Source organism: Gymnodraco acuticeps, unplaced genomic scaffold (assembly GCF_902827175.1).
Source record: "Gymnodraco acuticeps unplaced genomic scaffold, fGymAcu1.1, whole genome shotgun sequence".
NCBI lineage: Eukaryota > Metazoa > Chordata > Actinopteri > Perciformes > Bathydraconidae > Gymnodraco > Gymnodraco acuticeps.
Genome location: NW_022990795.1, coordinates 11,979 through 30,002, shown reverse-complemented (window position 1 = coordinate 30,002; position 18,024 = coordinate 11,979). Strand labels below are relative to the sequence as shown.

Here is an 18,024-nt window from a genome sequence, read left to right as displayed (position 1 = left end):
CATCATTACATTACTGTACATTACATCACATGTCACTTGTTAGACGCTTTTATCCAAAGCGACTTACATACTCAATACTGTGAGCAATCCCCACTGGAGCAATTTGGGGTGAAGTGTCTTCAGGGACACAACGACATGCTGACTGCAGTGGGGTTTGAACCTGATCCGAACACCAACGCACTGTGCCACAGCCATCACTGTCACTTCAGACGAGGCGCCGTGCGAATTGTAGTCTTCTATAGTGTGTTGACTACAGACGTCACGATTAGGTGCGGCCTTTCTTTTCAAAAACACTACTGGCTCTAACAACGTTTGTGTTTTAGTCTTTGCTTTGGTCGGCTTTGTGCAGCCCTTTGAGGCATTTCTTGTGATATGGGGCTATAATAAATCTGCATTTGATTCTGTCTCAGAGAGAGTCGCCGTCAAAATCATGGACAAGATGCGTCTGGATAAGAAGAGCGGGCCCATGATGGTGTCAGAGATCAGCTGCATGGAGAAGCTGTGCCACCCCAACATCGTGCGTCTGTACGAGGTGATGGAGACCAGCAGGAAGCTGTACCTGGTGATGGAGTACGGCAGCAGTGGAGACCTCTTCTCCAGAATCACCACCAGAGGGAAGCTCAACGACCTGGAGAGCAAGATGGTGTTCGCTCAAGTCATCTCTGCTGTGAAGCACATGGTGAGGAGGAGCCTTCTTCATCATTCACTGATCCTCTGTGTCTCAGATCCATGGAGCTATGAGGGGTTCAAGACTCACAGGGTTGAGTCATCATTTAGGGAATGAGAGCGGGATTTCAGATGAAGTGAAACTATTTCAAAGGATCAATCTGTGGATGTTTAAACCATATCTATTAAAATGCAATAGTTGACTAATGGGGTATTTTTTGGGAGGTATTTGTTCATATTAAATATATGGATGCTGGAAGAGAACTATCTGCTCCATTATACAACATTTTCCTTTGAATGTAAATAATACCCTGCTTTATATCGTGTCTAAAGTCGTTCAATAGTGTTTCATTGTCAGAGTTTATAGATTTTTAATCTTCACGGCATACTGTATATTTTCTACTATTTTCAGATGTCTAAATTCTAGTATTGTTTATTTCTACTTATGGGCAATGCCTTGTTTTGTTTTGTTGTCTTTATGCTGCTGCAACGCAAACATTTCACAAAATTGGGATCAATAAAGTAGCTCTTATCTTATCTTAAATAGTGGAGGTAGAAAGCTGAAAGGAAATGAGATGAAAGGCAAAGAAAGGTTTCTCAGTCGGCCTTAAACTGGATGTTGCAATCAGCGTTTCAGCCCCATCAGCCACCAGAACATCCCATAATTGAGCACTTAAATCTCAGAAAGAAAAACAACGTATCTTGTTTTTTCTCTGATTTAACGATGACTGTTAACAACAAACAGTTTACAACATGTGAACCATCTTAGATTCAGTATACTTGATGTAAAAATACTGTGAAAACACAAAAAAGTACTGAGGGATTTTCAGTCAAATGTACATATATAAATTGTCCATGTGACATTATTATATACTTAATACTGATGGCAACCTTTCACTGTTATATCTGGTGGAAGCTAGTTTAAACTAATTCACATACTGGTTTCCTAACACGGGGGTCTTTAAATGCATACAATACTTTACATGAAACCATCTGAGTAGTTAATTTATTATCATATGTATAACTCTCATGACTAGGGAGGGTACAATGTCAACCCTTCAAAATATTAAGTTAGAAAGTCAAAGACATGGTAAATAAATTAAGTAAAAGTACCTTAAACCTGTACTTAACGTGAGGAAATGAACTTGTGATTTCCGTCTGACTAATCATCATTTCAGCATTTCATCAAAATCTATTTCCTGTCGTGCTTTAAAAAAACTGAAAAAGCAAACGATGATTGTTGTTAAATGTTTTCAGAGACTTTCAACATTCTCTTTCCATATATGTTTTCATAAAACTGAGATTTTTCCCATTTCTCTCTGACATTTCAGCACGACAACCACATCGTGCACAGAGACCTGAAGCCAGAGAATGTTTTCTACACCACCAGCCACTGCATCAAGGTGGGAGACTTCGGCTTCAGCACGGAGACCCGGCCTAACGAACTGCTCACTAACTTCTGCGGCTCCCCTCCGTACGCTGCTCCTGAACTCTTCAAGGACAAAGGGTACGTCGGATACTACTCGGACGTCTGGGCTTTGGGTATTCTGTTATACTTCATGCTGACGGCCACTCTGCCTTTCTGCGGGGAGAAAATGGGGCGTTTGAAGCGCAGCATCCTCCAGGGGGCTTACAGCATGCCTGCGTATGTGCCGGACCCCTGCCAGCTGGTGATTAAAGGCATGCTGCGACCTGTGCCTATCGACCGCTCCACTCTCACGCAGATTTTAAACAGTACGTGGCTAACAGGGATCGACTACCCTCCCCCTTATGTGACGCTGCCCCTCTCCCCGGCTCATTTCCTCCAGGCGAACCAGACTCTGAGCGTGGAGGAGGCGGAGGTGAAGAGCTCTCTGTCAGACCTGGGGATTGTGACGGTGCATTTACAGAACAATCAGTGTGTAGACTGCAAGAGTCCTCTGACGGGGACCTACAGGATCCTGCTCCATCGGGTCCAGAAGAGGAGGTCCGTGGAGGCCGTGGGGTATTCAGCGCTCCACCCTGATGAGTACGGGACCTCCAAACAGTGGTCTATAGCTCCTGTGGACAAACACGATCCCTCCGCTGTCTGTGTTGTGCTGTGAAGAGAAAGAGTGGTGCAGACGCGAGTCCTAAACCCCGGAAAAGACTTGTCGCATGTCTTGAAGTCAACGTTTTTTCATACCTGGTTGTGGCTAGAAACCTAAAATAAGGACTCAGATATTTGTTCTACAACATAAAATACCTCACACAGCTTGTGAATGTCAAAAGCTTCTACATGTCATAAAACAGCGGTTGCTAACAAGTGACTTTATAAACTACTAAACCTCATCAAGCTTAGCGGTGGTGACACTAATGTGAGCAGGATGTAGGTCGTTGATAGTCCACCTGCTTCCACTCCCACTGCTATTTATTTCATTTTCACTTTATTATTTGCCCTTCTTGTTTGTTTGTTTGTTCACAGCATGTAAACCGGCCTTGGGTCTCTTGAAAGGCGCTATCAAAATGTCATCTATTGTTATTATTATAGCGATTGAGTCTTAAAGTGGTGCTAATATAAGGAGATGATCCTGCCGAACAAAACGTTTTAAGTATCATGAACCACAAAGCTTATTTTCTGCGTCTTTTTCCTAGGGACCCCTCACCGATGCTAATTTATGGGACCAGCTACAAAAGGACTTCATCACTACACTACTGTATAACTGGACTTATCACTTACACATGTGCCCATTTGTTGGCTAACACTCCTTCCATCACGTCAGGCTCCTTTTATCCGCGAGGCTTTGTGTGACCTGTTGAGAAACGCTGCAGTTGTGTTGTGCAACGCTCGAATGAAATGGATCCAAATGGAGGTCCGGGATCTTCTGTTCTTCTGTGTAAGTCAATCACGGCTCACGCTCGAGGGCACATCTTCTCAGTAATCAGCTATGGCTTTGTGTCATGATTACATCACCGATAACAGCTAAGTGACGCAGGTGTATCAATCTCTGTATGATTATCAGCCTCTTCAGTGCATACATCTACTGAACTAATCCGGGGCTGCGGGTAATCCTGATGAAATGGACACTGAGGACATGCTTAGGTAACAGAAACGAAACCTGAGACTGGAAAAATGTCCTGGGGTGAAAATAATGTAGAGCAAAATTGGAACCACATGAGGCAAGGACAATGGACAACGTGTAAAACTACTCCTCTCAATGTGTGTTAAAGCTCACCTATTATGCTATATTTGAACAATATATTATAGGGCCATATCGTGAAAGAGAGAGGGTTGTATTTTCTGACACTTTGTGAGTCTCCTGGGACACATAATGTATAAAAGACATCCAAAAGTACATTTTGCATGACAGGTGACCTTTAAAGGTCCCATGTCATGTATATTGTGCAATTTTTCAAACTCACATTGGTTTCTCACAGCATCTCTGTATAGTATGTGTACACTATTCACTCTCTGTCCTAAACGGCTTGTTGGAGCTCCTGCCCCCTCCCTCCCTGTGAGCCCAGTGGCCGTCTGCGAGACTGCGAGACACAGTGAAACCCAGCCTGGGCACACACACACCCGCAGCCTGGCTGGGAGTTTGTGTGTGTGCCCAGGCTGAGTTCTGCGGTGTCTCGCTGTCTCGCCGACCCCACACCAGTGAGCCAGCTCACAGTGTCCCGCTCCTCGCTGCAGCGAGCCTCGCAACGTCCCGCCGAGTGTGTGTGTGAGGAAGTCCGCGGATTGGGCCAAACGTAACGGCTCCGCGGATTGGTTCTTTTGGACCAATCTGCGGAGCCGTTACATTACGTCACTATACCCAAAATACGTCACTATACCCAAGAAGTAAACAATGGAAAAAGAGAAATGTCCAACGAGGCGTTCTGGGGCAGCAGACAGGTCTTCTCTGTGTTAGAGTTTTACTCGCTACAGGGTGCACTTTGAGGGTTTGTGACTCTGCAGACCGTTTACATGCTGAAAAACCTTCCTAACAACAAGGGGACGGGTGATGGCCGGAAAAGCATGACATGGGACCTTTAAAGCAATTACTGATGCCTGAAATGCCTTTTGTAAATGTATTTAAATGTTTGTAAATCTTACCAACATTGTCACAAAGAGTCTTGAGTGCATGGATTGTTTTACATTTTGCACGACTTCGATCTCATTGTGTTGATCTGTGTTAAGCTTGGTGCTGATGTTTTCTTTTGAAAATGCTCTATGGATCTCTAAGGCTGTATCCACTCATCAGAATAAAAGTACTTGGTGTAACACCGTTTCCTCATCTCCTTATCTTTCCACTGGGATAATATTATGCAAGACTCCAGCCAAGGTTTTAAAACATTTACCGAGGGATTTCCCCTGAGATTTCCCATGATTTCTTGCTTCCTTAAAAGCACTGAAGTTAAACAAAAAAGGAAAAAGCTTGACCCTTGAGGAAATTCGCAGGAACGGATTTTGGAGCCGTCCGAAATCTCTTTCCTGTAAAAGAGCTGATGAGGACATTTGATGCATTTGTGTATTTGTTCAAACATTAAGCAGCGGGGTCTTTTGAGACTGTGACATTTCATTTTGTTCCAATCTGTGGTCTCTTACTTCTTCCCTTCATTTAACTTCCACTTCACCTTTCACTTTTAAATTCCCCCTGCAGGTAAAACGATCTGGTGCCAGGCTCTTTGCATGTTACCATCACCGTGTGGTTTAACGCCAACTCTACCAGTGTCTGCACGCACCTGCTGTATTTCTGATAAGTGATAACCACTCAAGCATCATATTTTGCAATGAAGTGTTGAACCCCCAACCCTACAGCCCTTTCACACAGGAAAGTTTACAAAGTGTGTAGACGGGAGCAAACACAAGGCCCGAACAAGTGCCAAGGACAGGAGTCTCGACTTGCTGTTTATTTAGGAAACAAGTTATTGCTCAATATCACTTGTCTGAACATGAATATCATTAATGATGCTTACCCCACACGATTATCTTTTAACTGCTGCAGTAAATAATGTCCCTTTTGTTGGAAATGAAAGTGATACAACCAGACGGCAGCTGCTGTTGCAACAGATTTAATTAAAGTAAGTTGTTATGCAGAGTGAATGAATGTCTTTAAGGTGATCCTAAATGTTCCCCACACCACTCCGCTCCTCCGCTCCCTTCACTGGCTTCCGGTAACTGCTAGAATCCACTTCAAGACACTGGTACTTGCTTACCATGCTGCGAATGGATCTGGCCCTTCGTACATCCAGGACATGGTTAAACTGTACACCCCAGCGCGTGCACTACGCTCTGCATCAGCCAAACGACTCGCTGCGCCCTCGCTGCGAGGGGGACCCAAGTTCCCATCAGCAAAAACACGTGGGTTTGCTATCCTGGCTCCAAGATGGTGGAATGAGCTCCCCATTGACATCAGGACGGCAGATAGCTTACACACCTTCCAGACTGAAAACTCATCTCTTTCGACTCCACTTCGAGCGATAGAACTATTAACAAAGCACTTTTATACTAATAAAGGACTGGCTTATCTAAAGCCAGTTGAGTAGCACTTGAAATGTTTGGCTCTATGAAACCTGATGTACTTTATGATTCTGTTTTCTTCAAGTTGTATTTTGTTGGACGAACGCACTTATTGTAAGTCGCTTTGGATAAAAGCGTCAGCTAAATGCAATGTAATGTAAGGTGATCAAAGGCATACAAATAGCCCTCAGATAAATGTTTAAAGAGGCCGTATTAGGCTTTTGGGGGTTTTCTCTTTCCTGGTGTTATAGGTTGTTGTGCATGTAACTGGTCTGCAGAGGCCTGGGCTCATTTTTTACTTCTGGAACGAAAATTACATCACTATGTAACACTCGTGCTTCTATTCGGCTAGCGCTCCAACACATTGTACTTGATAGCCTGTGTTTGACCAATCACAACAGAGCTGGCCAGCTAACCAATCAGAGCAGACTGGGCTCTGGTTTCAGACAGAGGGTGAAAACACTACATACTGATATACACCTGAACATCAGCAGGAGAGGACTCTTTAAAGTAGAGACACTACATACTGATATACACCTGAACATCAGCAGGAGAGGGCTCTTTAAAGTAGAGACACTACATACTGATATACACCTGAACATCAGCAGGAGAGGACTCTTTAAAGTAGAGACACTACATACTGATATACACCTGAACATCAGCAGGAGAGGACTCTTTAAAGTAGAGACACTACATACTGATATACACCTGAACATCAGCAGGAGAGGACTCTTTAAAGTAGAGACACTACATACTGATATACACCTGAACATCAGCAGGAGAGGACTCTTTAAAGTAGAGACACTACATACTGATATACACCTGAACATCAGCAGGAGAGGACTCTTTAAAGTAGAGACACTACATACTGATAAACACCTGAACATCAGCAGGAGAGGACTCTTTAAAGTAGAGACACTACATACTGATATACACCTGAACATCAGCAGGAGAGGACTCTTTAAAGTAGAGACACTACATACTGATATACACCTGAACATCAGCAGGAGAGGACTCTTTAAAGTAGAGACACTACATACTGATAAACACATGAACATCAGCAGGAGAGGACTCTTTAAAGTAGAGACACTACATACTGATATACACCTGAACATCAGCAGGAGAGGACTCTTTAAAGTAGAGACACTACATACTGATATACACCTGAAACATCAGCAGGAGAGGACTCTTTAAAGTAGAGACACTACATAACTGATATACACCTGAACATCAGCAGGAGAGGACTCTTTAAAGTAGAGACACTACATACTGATATACACCTGAACATCAGCAGGAGAGGACTCTTTAAAGTAGAGACACTACATACTGATATACACCTGCACATCAGCAGGAGAGGACTCTTTAAATTAGAGACACTACATACTGATATACACCTGAACATCAGCAGGAGAGGACTCTTTAAAGTAGAGACACTACATACTGATATGAACCTGAACATCAGCAGGAGAGGACTCTTTAAAGTAGAGACACTACATACTGATATACACCTGAATATCAGCAGTAGAGAACTCTTTAAAGTAGAGACACTACATACTGATATACACCTGAACATCAGCAGGAGAGGACTCTTTAAAGTAGAGACACTACATACTGATATACACCTGAACATCAGCAGGAGAGGACTCTTTAAAGTAGAGACACTACATCCTGATATACACCTGAACATCAGCAGGAGAGGACTCTTTAAAGTAGAGACACTACATACTGATATACACCTGAACATCAGCAGGAGAGGACTCTTTAAAGTAGAGACACTACATACTGATATACACCTGAACATCAGCAGGAGAGGACTCTTTAAAGTAGAGACACTACATACTGATATACACCTGAACATCAGCAGAATAGGGCTTCTTTAAATATACATTCATATAAGACAATCACTGTTTTTACCATCACTCAAAGTGTATCGGGGGAAGAATGACATTATATCAGGTTAAAATCACATGTTTATTTTCTCCTAACAACTCATAAATGCCACAAAATCTATGATTTGAACACGTGATAGTCATAAACCAGTGCCTGATAAAAAGTCAACGTGATGAGTGAAATAAGATTCGTTTCTTTGTCTTTTCCTTTCCTCACCCTCTGGGATTATCACAGGGAGCCAACATATTATTGCCAAAAAGCAGGTCAGCATTTGATTGTAATTGCATTTGGCAGAGAGAGAGCAGCCTTGAGCTCTGGATGAATAACAAATCTGTTCACTCTACTAACAGACGTTTTCAGATGGTTGCGAAACAGTAACCACTTTGCCTTATATAGACAACTTCCTTGTAGGAGAGTACAATATTACTGGGATGAAAACGGATTTGGGGGTCTCTAACCAAGGATTACATTAGATGTGTTGATGTCTATATATTAGGGCTGTCAAGTTAACGCGTTAATACCGCGTTAATAACGCGTTAACGCAACATTTTTTTTAACGCCGCTAATTATTTTAACGCGTTTAACGCATGTGTATTTTTTGTCCTCGGCCGCCCCGTAGTTTCAGAGCGCATCGAGTTTAAAATACCATCTACAAGCTGATGCTGACAGCCCCGCTCCTGTCGCCCGCTTGCTGCAGACCACACTTCCACGCTCACCGGCAGGCACCGACTGGCTGTTGGGAGGACCGGGAGGGTGTGTGTATGTGTGGCCGGAGCGAGCGAGAAAGAGACCTTACGTGCATTGTTGTTGTTAGCATCTGGTGCTAGCTAGCTGCGCTAACGGGTATAAGGAGCTGTTTAAATAAAAACAGAGGAGCGACATTTCGCCACAACTGCGCCGAGCACTTGACTTTATGCAGGAAGCCAGACAGTGGGACATTTTACGAAAAGTCAGCACACTCAGCACGGATAGTGCGCAACATGATTGCAGCGTACAGGCAGCTCCCGTTCGAGCTTATGCCTTGAGTTGCACATAGCTCCAACGATCACACACACACACACACACACACACACACACACACACACACACACACACACACACACACACACACATACGGGTTTTTGTGAACTAAAAGGACACTTTGACCCAAACACATTTTTTCCTTCATTAGAAGGACACCCCTTTCCACTAGCTTTACAAAGATGTTTTGAATATCAAAAAATCTATTTTGAGCCATACAACACAAATCCCACTTCAAATGTCCAATACACACATCACAACTCAAAATACAACAACCTGACACCATGCTTAATTATGAGGACAGCAGATAATGAGCTGCATAAGCCCCGCCCATGACAAAATTGTTATTTGTGAGGACAGTAGCTATACAACACACAAACATGTCACTGAAGTGTATTAAAGGGACAAACATGATTAAATGGAACATAACTTTACACAGACAAGTGTTGGATTGTGCATTACAAGAACAAACCTTTTATAAACGGACAAAATGTATACAGCATAGGAATACCTGATTTGTGATGTAATATTTTAATAGACAATATAGTGCACCATAGATATATAGCTTAAAAGTATGTTAATGTGTTTGGTTATTGCTTGCCTCCTGTTTGCAATCTGTTGTTTTCATGCAAATGTAGAACCACATTCTAATACTCTCCAGTGGTATACTACAAGCAGGTCTTCCGAGACGAATTAAATCCATTTGCAAGTAAATGCTTATATTTGCAGCACTGCTAATTGCAATTACATCATCGATATGAAAAGAACCGATAACCATTTTATAGCAAAGTGACCGAACTGGTTTATCACTAATACAAAATGCTATTTGCCCTACAAGACTGCTCATCTACTGGAGCATTACCTTTTAAAAGCTGATAGAAAAGGACACATGGCACCTTGCACAGTGAACAATGAGCCAAGTTTAATGGTTATTTTCACATAACATTTTCTCACATGAAAATTGAGCTAAGACTAAATATTTATTATTTTAAACATATAACTCTCCTTCCAGCATTACCTTGGTACGACAGAGGATTAGGGCCACACAAAAGAAAAGATAGAAGAATAAAGTCATAATTACGAGATTAAAGTTGCTATGTTCGAAGAATAAAGATGAAATTATCCCGGGGGCTGAGGGGTCGTTGCAGCAGATCTTCAAGAAAGTTATATTGACAGATTGGAACTGGAACGGATCAATAACTCATAAACAAAACATTGCTAAAACACAAACTAACTACCGTAATAAGGTAAACAACTATCCACAATCCAATTTAATCAAAACAACCTCACACCCGCCGCCTTCTGAGCTGGACACATCACACAGGTGTCTGTCTGCAGCCGAAGGAGAGAGGAGGGGTCAGGGACCGTCTACAAAGTGCAACACTGAAAAAAATACTGCAAATAAACTACTAAAACCACCTATTTTCGCAAAGTTGCATGTGTAGTTTAAGCAACAGTATATTATTGTGTGATTTAAAATGTGATGTTTTATAGCTTTATAACAGAGGAGTTATTGAGTATATCTTTATTCAGTGTTGCACTTCGTAGACGGTCCCTGACCCCTCCTCTCTCCTCCAGCTGCAGACAGAGGACACCTGTGTGATGTGTCCAGCTCAGAGGGCGGCGGGTGTGAACGGTAGTTAGTTTCTGTTGTAGCAACGTTTTGTTTATGAGTGTTTGATCCGTGAAGTTCCAATCCTTCAATATAACTATCTGCTGCAACGACCCCTCAGCCCCCGGAATGATTTCATCTTTATTCTCCTAACATAACAGCTTTAATCTCGTAATTATCCTTATAATAAAACATTGCTCCTACATGTAACATAATAATGAAGTTGAACTGTGAACTGTCCTCATTGCATGTTCGATTACATTTCATCATCATTTGTGTAGCAGTGCTTTTTTCTTCTGAGTCGTGCCTTGGCTCCTGACGAAGTCTCTAATATTTTGCATAGAGCGACCAGCCAGAATAGGATGCTCTGCAGCTTTGCACTGTCTGCAGTCTATCATCGTGGCCACTTTCCCCTTGGTGTGCATTAAAGTGTCTCAAAACTGCTGCCACCTCTTTTGGAGACCACTTCTGTTTTTGCATCCTCCTGGGATTCCTCTCCACAGCATTTTCAAGAGACTCTACAAACAGAAAAAGAGGAAATCTTGTGGATGAAGAAGGACCAAGTTTAATCACTAGACATCCAGAGTAGTATACAAATGCTTTACTGGCTCTTGTTCTGAGTTAACAACACAATCAGGTAGAAAGACACTGATTATAGTATTTAATATCTAAAGAGTATGATCATTCAGTTTAACATTAAGAAGAAAAACAGCATTGACACACAGTCCTCTTAGTGTCTAAAGCGGTCCAGTAGAGTGATACACAGGACCTGTGTATCGAACCTCAGCATTCAAATCCAGTCTTCATGGTTTATAACTTGAAATAAATATGTAACTAATACCAACATTAGCCGCGTTCACACCAAGTACTTTGCCGTACTTAGTGCCCCGGCACTTAGTACAGATCGCGTTCACACCGGAATAAGTTCCCTGAGGGAAGATTACGCAAATGAGCCGCTGAAGTCACTTCGTCTTCTTCTGCCTTGGGTTTACTGGCAGGCCGCAAACAGCTTCACGGCGTATACTGCCACCCGAAGTCCCTGGCCGGAAGTCCCCGGAGTTGGGGAACGCTTCAGTAGAAGCTGCTGGGAGTCCCAGCAGCTTCTACTGAAGCGTTCCGAGTAAATCGCCAGAACGCCGACACCTCCTTATCTCCACCGCTCCCATGTTTTATTTTGTGTTTCCATAAGTTAATCTCTCTGCATTTGTGCGCTGGGCGAATGCTAATGCTAATAATGCTAATGCGAGGATAATAAAATGGCGGCTCTACAAAACATTTCAGAGTTTTACGGGGCGGGGTTTGCAATTCGCCCAGCCAATCAGAACTGGGGCAATTTTTTCCCCCAGGAAAGTACCATCTCTCAGCAGGCACTAAAAATGGGGGTAAAAGTTCCCGGCTTGAAGTACTCTTTTTGGTGTGAACGCCACATAAGCAGTAGTAACGGAACTAAACGTGAAAAGTACGGGGAAAAGTAGTCCGGTGTGAACGCAGCTATTGAGTTGTGGTTAACTCACCTGTTGAATGTCATCATAGTGGGGACTCAGATGTCATGGCAGCATCTTCATGCAGAGTCTCTGCCTCAGTGGAAATATTGTGAATGAAGAAGGACCAAGTTTAATCACTAGACATCCAGAGTAGTATACAAATGCTTTACTGGCTCTTGTTCTGAGTTAACAACACAATCAGGTAGAAAGACACTGATTATAGTGTTTGATATTTAAAGAGTATGATCATTCAGTTTAACATTAAGAAGAAAAACAGCATTGACACACAGTCCTCTTAGTGTCTAAAGCGGTCCAGTAGAGTGATACACAGGACCCGTGTATCGAACCTCAGCATTCAAATCCAGTCTTCATGGTTTATAACTTGAAATAAACATGTAACTAATACCAACATTAGCTGTGTTCACACCAAGTACGTTGCCGTACTTAGTACCGGCACTTAGTGCTCCGGCACTTAGTACCCCAGGGCACTAAGCTCTTGTTCTGAGTTAACAACACAATCAGGTAGAAAGACACTGATTATAGTATTTCATATCTAAAGAGTATGATCATTCAGTTTAACATTAAGAAGAAAAACAGCATTGACGCACAGTCCTCTTAGTGTCTAAAGCGATCCAGTAGAGTGATACACAGGACCTGTGTATCGAACCTCAGCATTCAAATCCAGTCTTCATGGTTTATAACTTGAAATAAACATGTAACTAATACCAACATTAGCTGTGTTCACACCAAGTACTTTGAGGTACTTAGTGCCGGCACCAAGTACTTTGCCGTACTTAGTGCCGGCACTTAGTGCTCCGGCACTTAGTACCCCAGGGCACTAAGCTCTTGTTCTGAGTTAACAACACAATCAGGTAGAAAGACACTGATTATAGTATTTAATATCTAAAGAGTATGATCATTCAGTTTAACGTTAAGAAGAAAAACAGCATTGACGCACAGTCCTCTTAGTGTCTAAAGCGATCCAGTAGAGTGATACACAGGACCTGTGTATCGAACCTCAGCAATTCAAATCCAGTCTTCATGGTTTATACTGGAAAGAAACTATGTAACTAATACCAACATTAGCTGTGTCTCACACCAAGTACTCTTGCCGGCAATTAGTGCCCGGGCACTAGTACAGATCGCGTTCACACCGGAATAAGTTCCCGAGGGAGATTACGCAAATGAGCGCTGACGTACTTCGTCTTATTCTGCTTTGGGTTTCTGGCAGGCCGCAAACAGCTTCACGGTGTATAATGACACACGAGTCCTGGCCGGAGTCCCGCGAGTTGGGGAAGGAATGCTTCCGTAGAAGGCTGCTGGGAGTCCCAGCAGCTTCTACTGAAGCGTTCCGAGTAAATCGCCAGAACACCGACACCTCCTTATCTCCACCGCTCCCATGTTTTATTTGTGTTTCCATAAGTTAATCTCTCTGCATTTGTGCGCTGGGCGAATGCTAATGCTAATAATGCTTAACTGCGAGGATAATAAAATGGCGGCTCTACAAAACATTTCAGAGTTTTACGGGGCGGGGTTTTTGCAATTCGACCAGCCAATCAGAACTGGGGCAATTTTTTCCCCCAGGAAAGTACCAATCTCTCAGCAGGCACTAAAAATGGGGGTAAAAGTTCCCGGCTTGAAGTACTCTTTTGGTGTGGAACGCCACATAAGCAGTAGTAACGGAACTAACGTGAAAAGTACGGGGAAAAGTACTCCGGTGTGAACGCGGCTATTGAGTGTGGTTAACTCACCTGTGTAATGTCATCATAGTGGGACTCAGATGTCATGGCAGCATCTTCATGCAGAGTCTCTGCCTCAGTAGAAATCTTGTGGATGAAGAAGGACCAAGTTTAATCACTAGACATCCAGAGTAGTATACAAATGCTTTACTGGCTCTTGTTCTGAGTTAACAACACATCAGGTATAAAGACACTGATTATAGTGTTTAATATTTAAAGAGTATGATCATTCAGTTTAACATTAAGAAGAAAAACAGCATTGACACACAGTCCTCTTAGTGTCTAAAGCGGTCCAGTAGAGTGATACACAGGACTGTGTATCGAACCTCAGCATTCAAATCCAGTCTTCATGGTTTATAACTTGAAATAAACATGTAACTAATACCAACATTAGCCGCGTTCACACCAAGTACTTTGCCGTACTTAGTGCCGGCACTTAGTGCTCCGGGACTTAGTACCCCAGGGCACTAAGCTCTTGTCTGAGTTAACAACCACAATCAGGTAGAAAGACACTGATTATAGTATATTAATATCTAAAGAGTATGATCATTCAGTTTAACATTAAGAAGAAAAACAGCATTGACACACAGTCCTCTTAGTGTCTAAAGCGGTCCAGTAGAGTGATAAACAGGACCCGTGTATCGAACCTCAGCATTCAAATCCAGTCTTCATGGTTTATAACTTGAAATAAACATGTAACTAATACCAAACATTAGCCGCGTTCACACAAGTACTTTTGCCGTACTTAGTGCCGGCACCAAGTACTTTTGCCGTACTTAGTGCCGGCACCAAGTACTTTGCCGTACTTAGTGCCGGCACTTAGTGCTCCGGGACTTAGTACCCCAGGGCACTAAGCTCTTGTTGTGAGTTAACAACACAATCAGGTAGAAAGACACTGATTATAGTATTTAATATCTAAAGAGTATGATCATTCAGTTTAACATTAAGAAGAAAAACAGCATTGACACACAGTCCTCTTAGTGTCTAAAGCGGTCCAGTAGAGTGATACACAGGACCTGTGTATCGAACCTCACAATTCAAATCTAGTCTTCATGGTTTATAACTGGAAAGAAATATGTAACTAATACCAACATTAGCCGTGTTCACACCAAGTACTTTGCCGTACTTAGTGCCCCGGCACTTAGTACAGATTGCGTTCACACCGGAATAAGTTCCCTGAGGGAAGATTACGCAAATGAGCCGCTGACGTCACTTCGTCTTCTTCTGCTTGGGTTTACTGGCAGGCTGCAAACAGCTTCACGGCGTATACTGCCACCCGAAGTCCCCGGCCGGAAGTCCCCGGAGTTGGGGAAGGCTTCAGTAGAAGCTGCTGGGACTCCCAGCAGCTTCTACTGAAGCCTTCCGAGTAAATCGCCAGAACGCCGACACCTCCTCATCCCCACCGCTCTCATGTTTTATTTTGTGTTGCCATAAATTAGTCTCTCTGCATTTGTGCGCTGGGCTAATGCTAATGCTAATAATGCTAATGCGAGGATAATAAAATGGCGGCTCTAGAAAATGCTTTACTGGCTCTTGTGTGAGTTAACAACACAATCAGGTAGAAAGACACTGATTATAGTATTTAATATCTAAAGAGTATGATCATTCAGTTTAACGTAAGAAGAAAAACAGCATTGACACACAGTCCTCTTAGTGTCTAAAGCGGTCCAGTAGAGTGATACACAGGACCCGTGTATCGAACCTCAGCATTCAAATCCAGTCTTCATGGTTTATAACTTGAAATAAACATGTAACTATTACGAACATTGAGTTGTGGTTAACTCACCTGTGTAATGTCATCATAGTGGGACTCAGATGTCATGGCAGCATCTTCATGCAGAGTCTCTGCCTCAGTGGAAATCTTGTGGATGAAGATTGCACTTGAAATGATTTGGCTCTATGAAACCTGATGTACTTATATGATTCTGTTTTTTTTCAAGTTTGTAAGTAAGTCGCTTTGGATAAAGCGTCAGCTAAATGCAATGTAATGTAATGTAACTATATAGCGAGTACGGAGAAAACAATACAGTTGCTACATAAGCAGTAGAGCCGATAACGCAGTGATTATAACACAACCCCCACATATTAATGTACATATGTAGTAATGTTACGTAACATTAACCAGTACCCATACATTTTCCACCACATTTTAGCTGACTATCCGTTACTATCATTGACCGTCATAACAGCGGTACAAGCCGTTCTTCTGTTGTTGTTTTATACAGGCTTGTCTGATTATCAGCTGTTATTAATACTTAGGCTAAACATGTTGTTATATCAGAACAGCACAAGTTAGATTATATTGAAAATACGCCGGTACAGCAAAAGCAGCTTGTTATTAATCAGCGAGACGTCTGCGGTGGCTAAGCTATCACTGTCCAGAAACTCTTTTCAGTGCTATATTACCAAACAGTGTACATTTAAAGCTAACAAACATGTGAATGTATTGGGGAATATGTAATCAGGGGACGTTGCTTGTGTGACAGTCAGACAGCGAATATCTCTCCAGTTAGCAAACGGTAGCTGAAACGCCGGTGGAGCACGGCCCGTTCTGCAAATTGCTACTTAAATAGTGGTAAACAAGTACCACGTCACTCTGGATACAGTATTAAAGCATAAACTGTACTGTATGTACAAAAGGTGCACAAGTTGTTCAATCATGCTTTGAATTAGGATTTATATATAAATGTCTCTATCTGCACAAATGTGGTTTATTTCTAAAAATGTTTTTGATCCACACAAGAATGTTTGTAATAGATATCCACAAGTATTTTAATTAAAGTGTTAGCAATTTTCATTAAAGATATATTTTGTGTTGTTACATTTATACATAAACTATTCAACCTGCATTCACAAACTCACCTTTTTTTTGTATGAAATGCAGAGCACTTTATACATGAAAAGCAATAAATATTCATGTGTTGATAAAAATTTGGATTAATGTGGAATTTTTCAGATTTATATAAAACAATACAACATTTATGTGTGCAATTGATAGATATGTGTGCGGAGAGAGATATGTATATCCTGATTTTACATTTCTGAACCATTTTGTGAGCATTTATTCATATTGAAGGACTAATTTGACTAAACAAAATCAACATTTTTACTAAGGGCACAAGGTAGAGTACTGTATGTTGGGCATGCATTTTTATATCCAATAACAATAAATAACAAATAAACAATTACATTTGACAATGGAAGTTATGTAATATCCCCGCAGTTAAGATCTTGAGCAGTCCTTGGAATAAATTCAGCCTTGTCTAAGAACGAAACAATACAATGGTAAAATGCAGTCAATTCAAAGACAAGACCTCAAAAAGTGGTCTTGAGACAAAGACCGATATGGACTCCTAAAACACTGAGTACCTTAAAGTATATTATCAGATAAAAGCTATAGTAAAGGTGCAATGAAATTATAGAAATATTAGACATAATGATATAATATAGTATTAAACAAAAGCCTGATAATTACATCTCTAAACTGCAATGAAATGTAGGTAGTATTAGACATAATAATAATAATAATAATAATATTAATAACATAATAATAATATTAATTATTATTACTATGTTATTCTTATTCTTACACACAACATTTTTCACAGAAAAATGAATTGTCAGGACCATCCGGCAGTCAGCCAATCAGAGCTCCTTCTGTGTGAATATTCATGAGCGGGTGCAATACCAAAAAACCAGCTGTATGAGCGCTGTTCTGACACACAGAAAATACACAATTTCTGGGTTTTGTGTATAAAAAGGTCTTTTTTTTTTTTTTTGGGTATTTAAGCTTTCTACACCTATAGAAACACTTCTACGCTTTTAGAATTTTTATTTATTAGCAGGACACCGACCCTGTCCTGTTAATAAAAAATGTCTGGCTAATGTCGGTGTGTATTCATACCAAAAGTCCTCTTAATTAACAAAGGTGCACACACACACACACACACACACACACACACACACACACACACACACACACACACACACACACACACACACACACACACACACACACACACACACACACACACACACACACACACACACACACACACACACAGTATTGTATTAATGTATGAGAGAGGTTCCAGGTTGAATTGAGGCGAATATTTGTAATGTTCAGAGGTTGTTGTGTTTAATATTCAT

At 41.6% G+C, this 18,024-nt stretch overlaps 1 protein-coding gene across 1 annotated transcript; it reads left to right on the top strand.

The window, feature by feature from the left end:
* Positions 1-410: 410 nt before the first annotated feature.
* Positions 411-3,961, top strand: LOC117557099 (serine/threonine-protein kinase NIM1; the record flags this gene model as incomplete). The annotated part of the gene is given in 2 exon segments (XM_034232783.1): positions 411-679; positions 1,998-3,961. Coding segments are annotated over 2 exon segments (1,022 nt in total), but the record flags the coding sequence as incomplete, so codon positions are not given.
* Between the last annotated feature and the right edge of the window lie 14,063 nt (positions 3,962-18,024).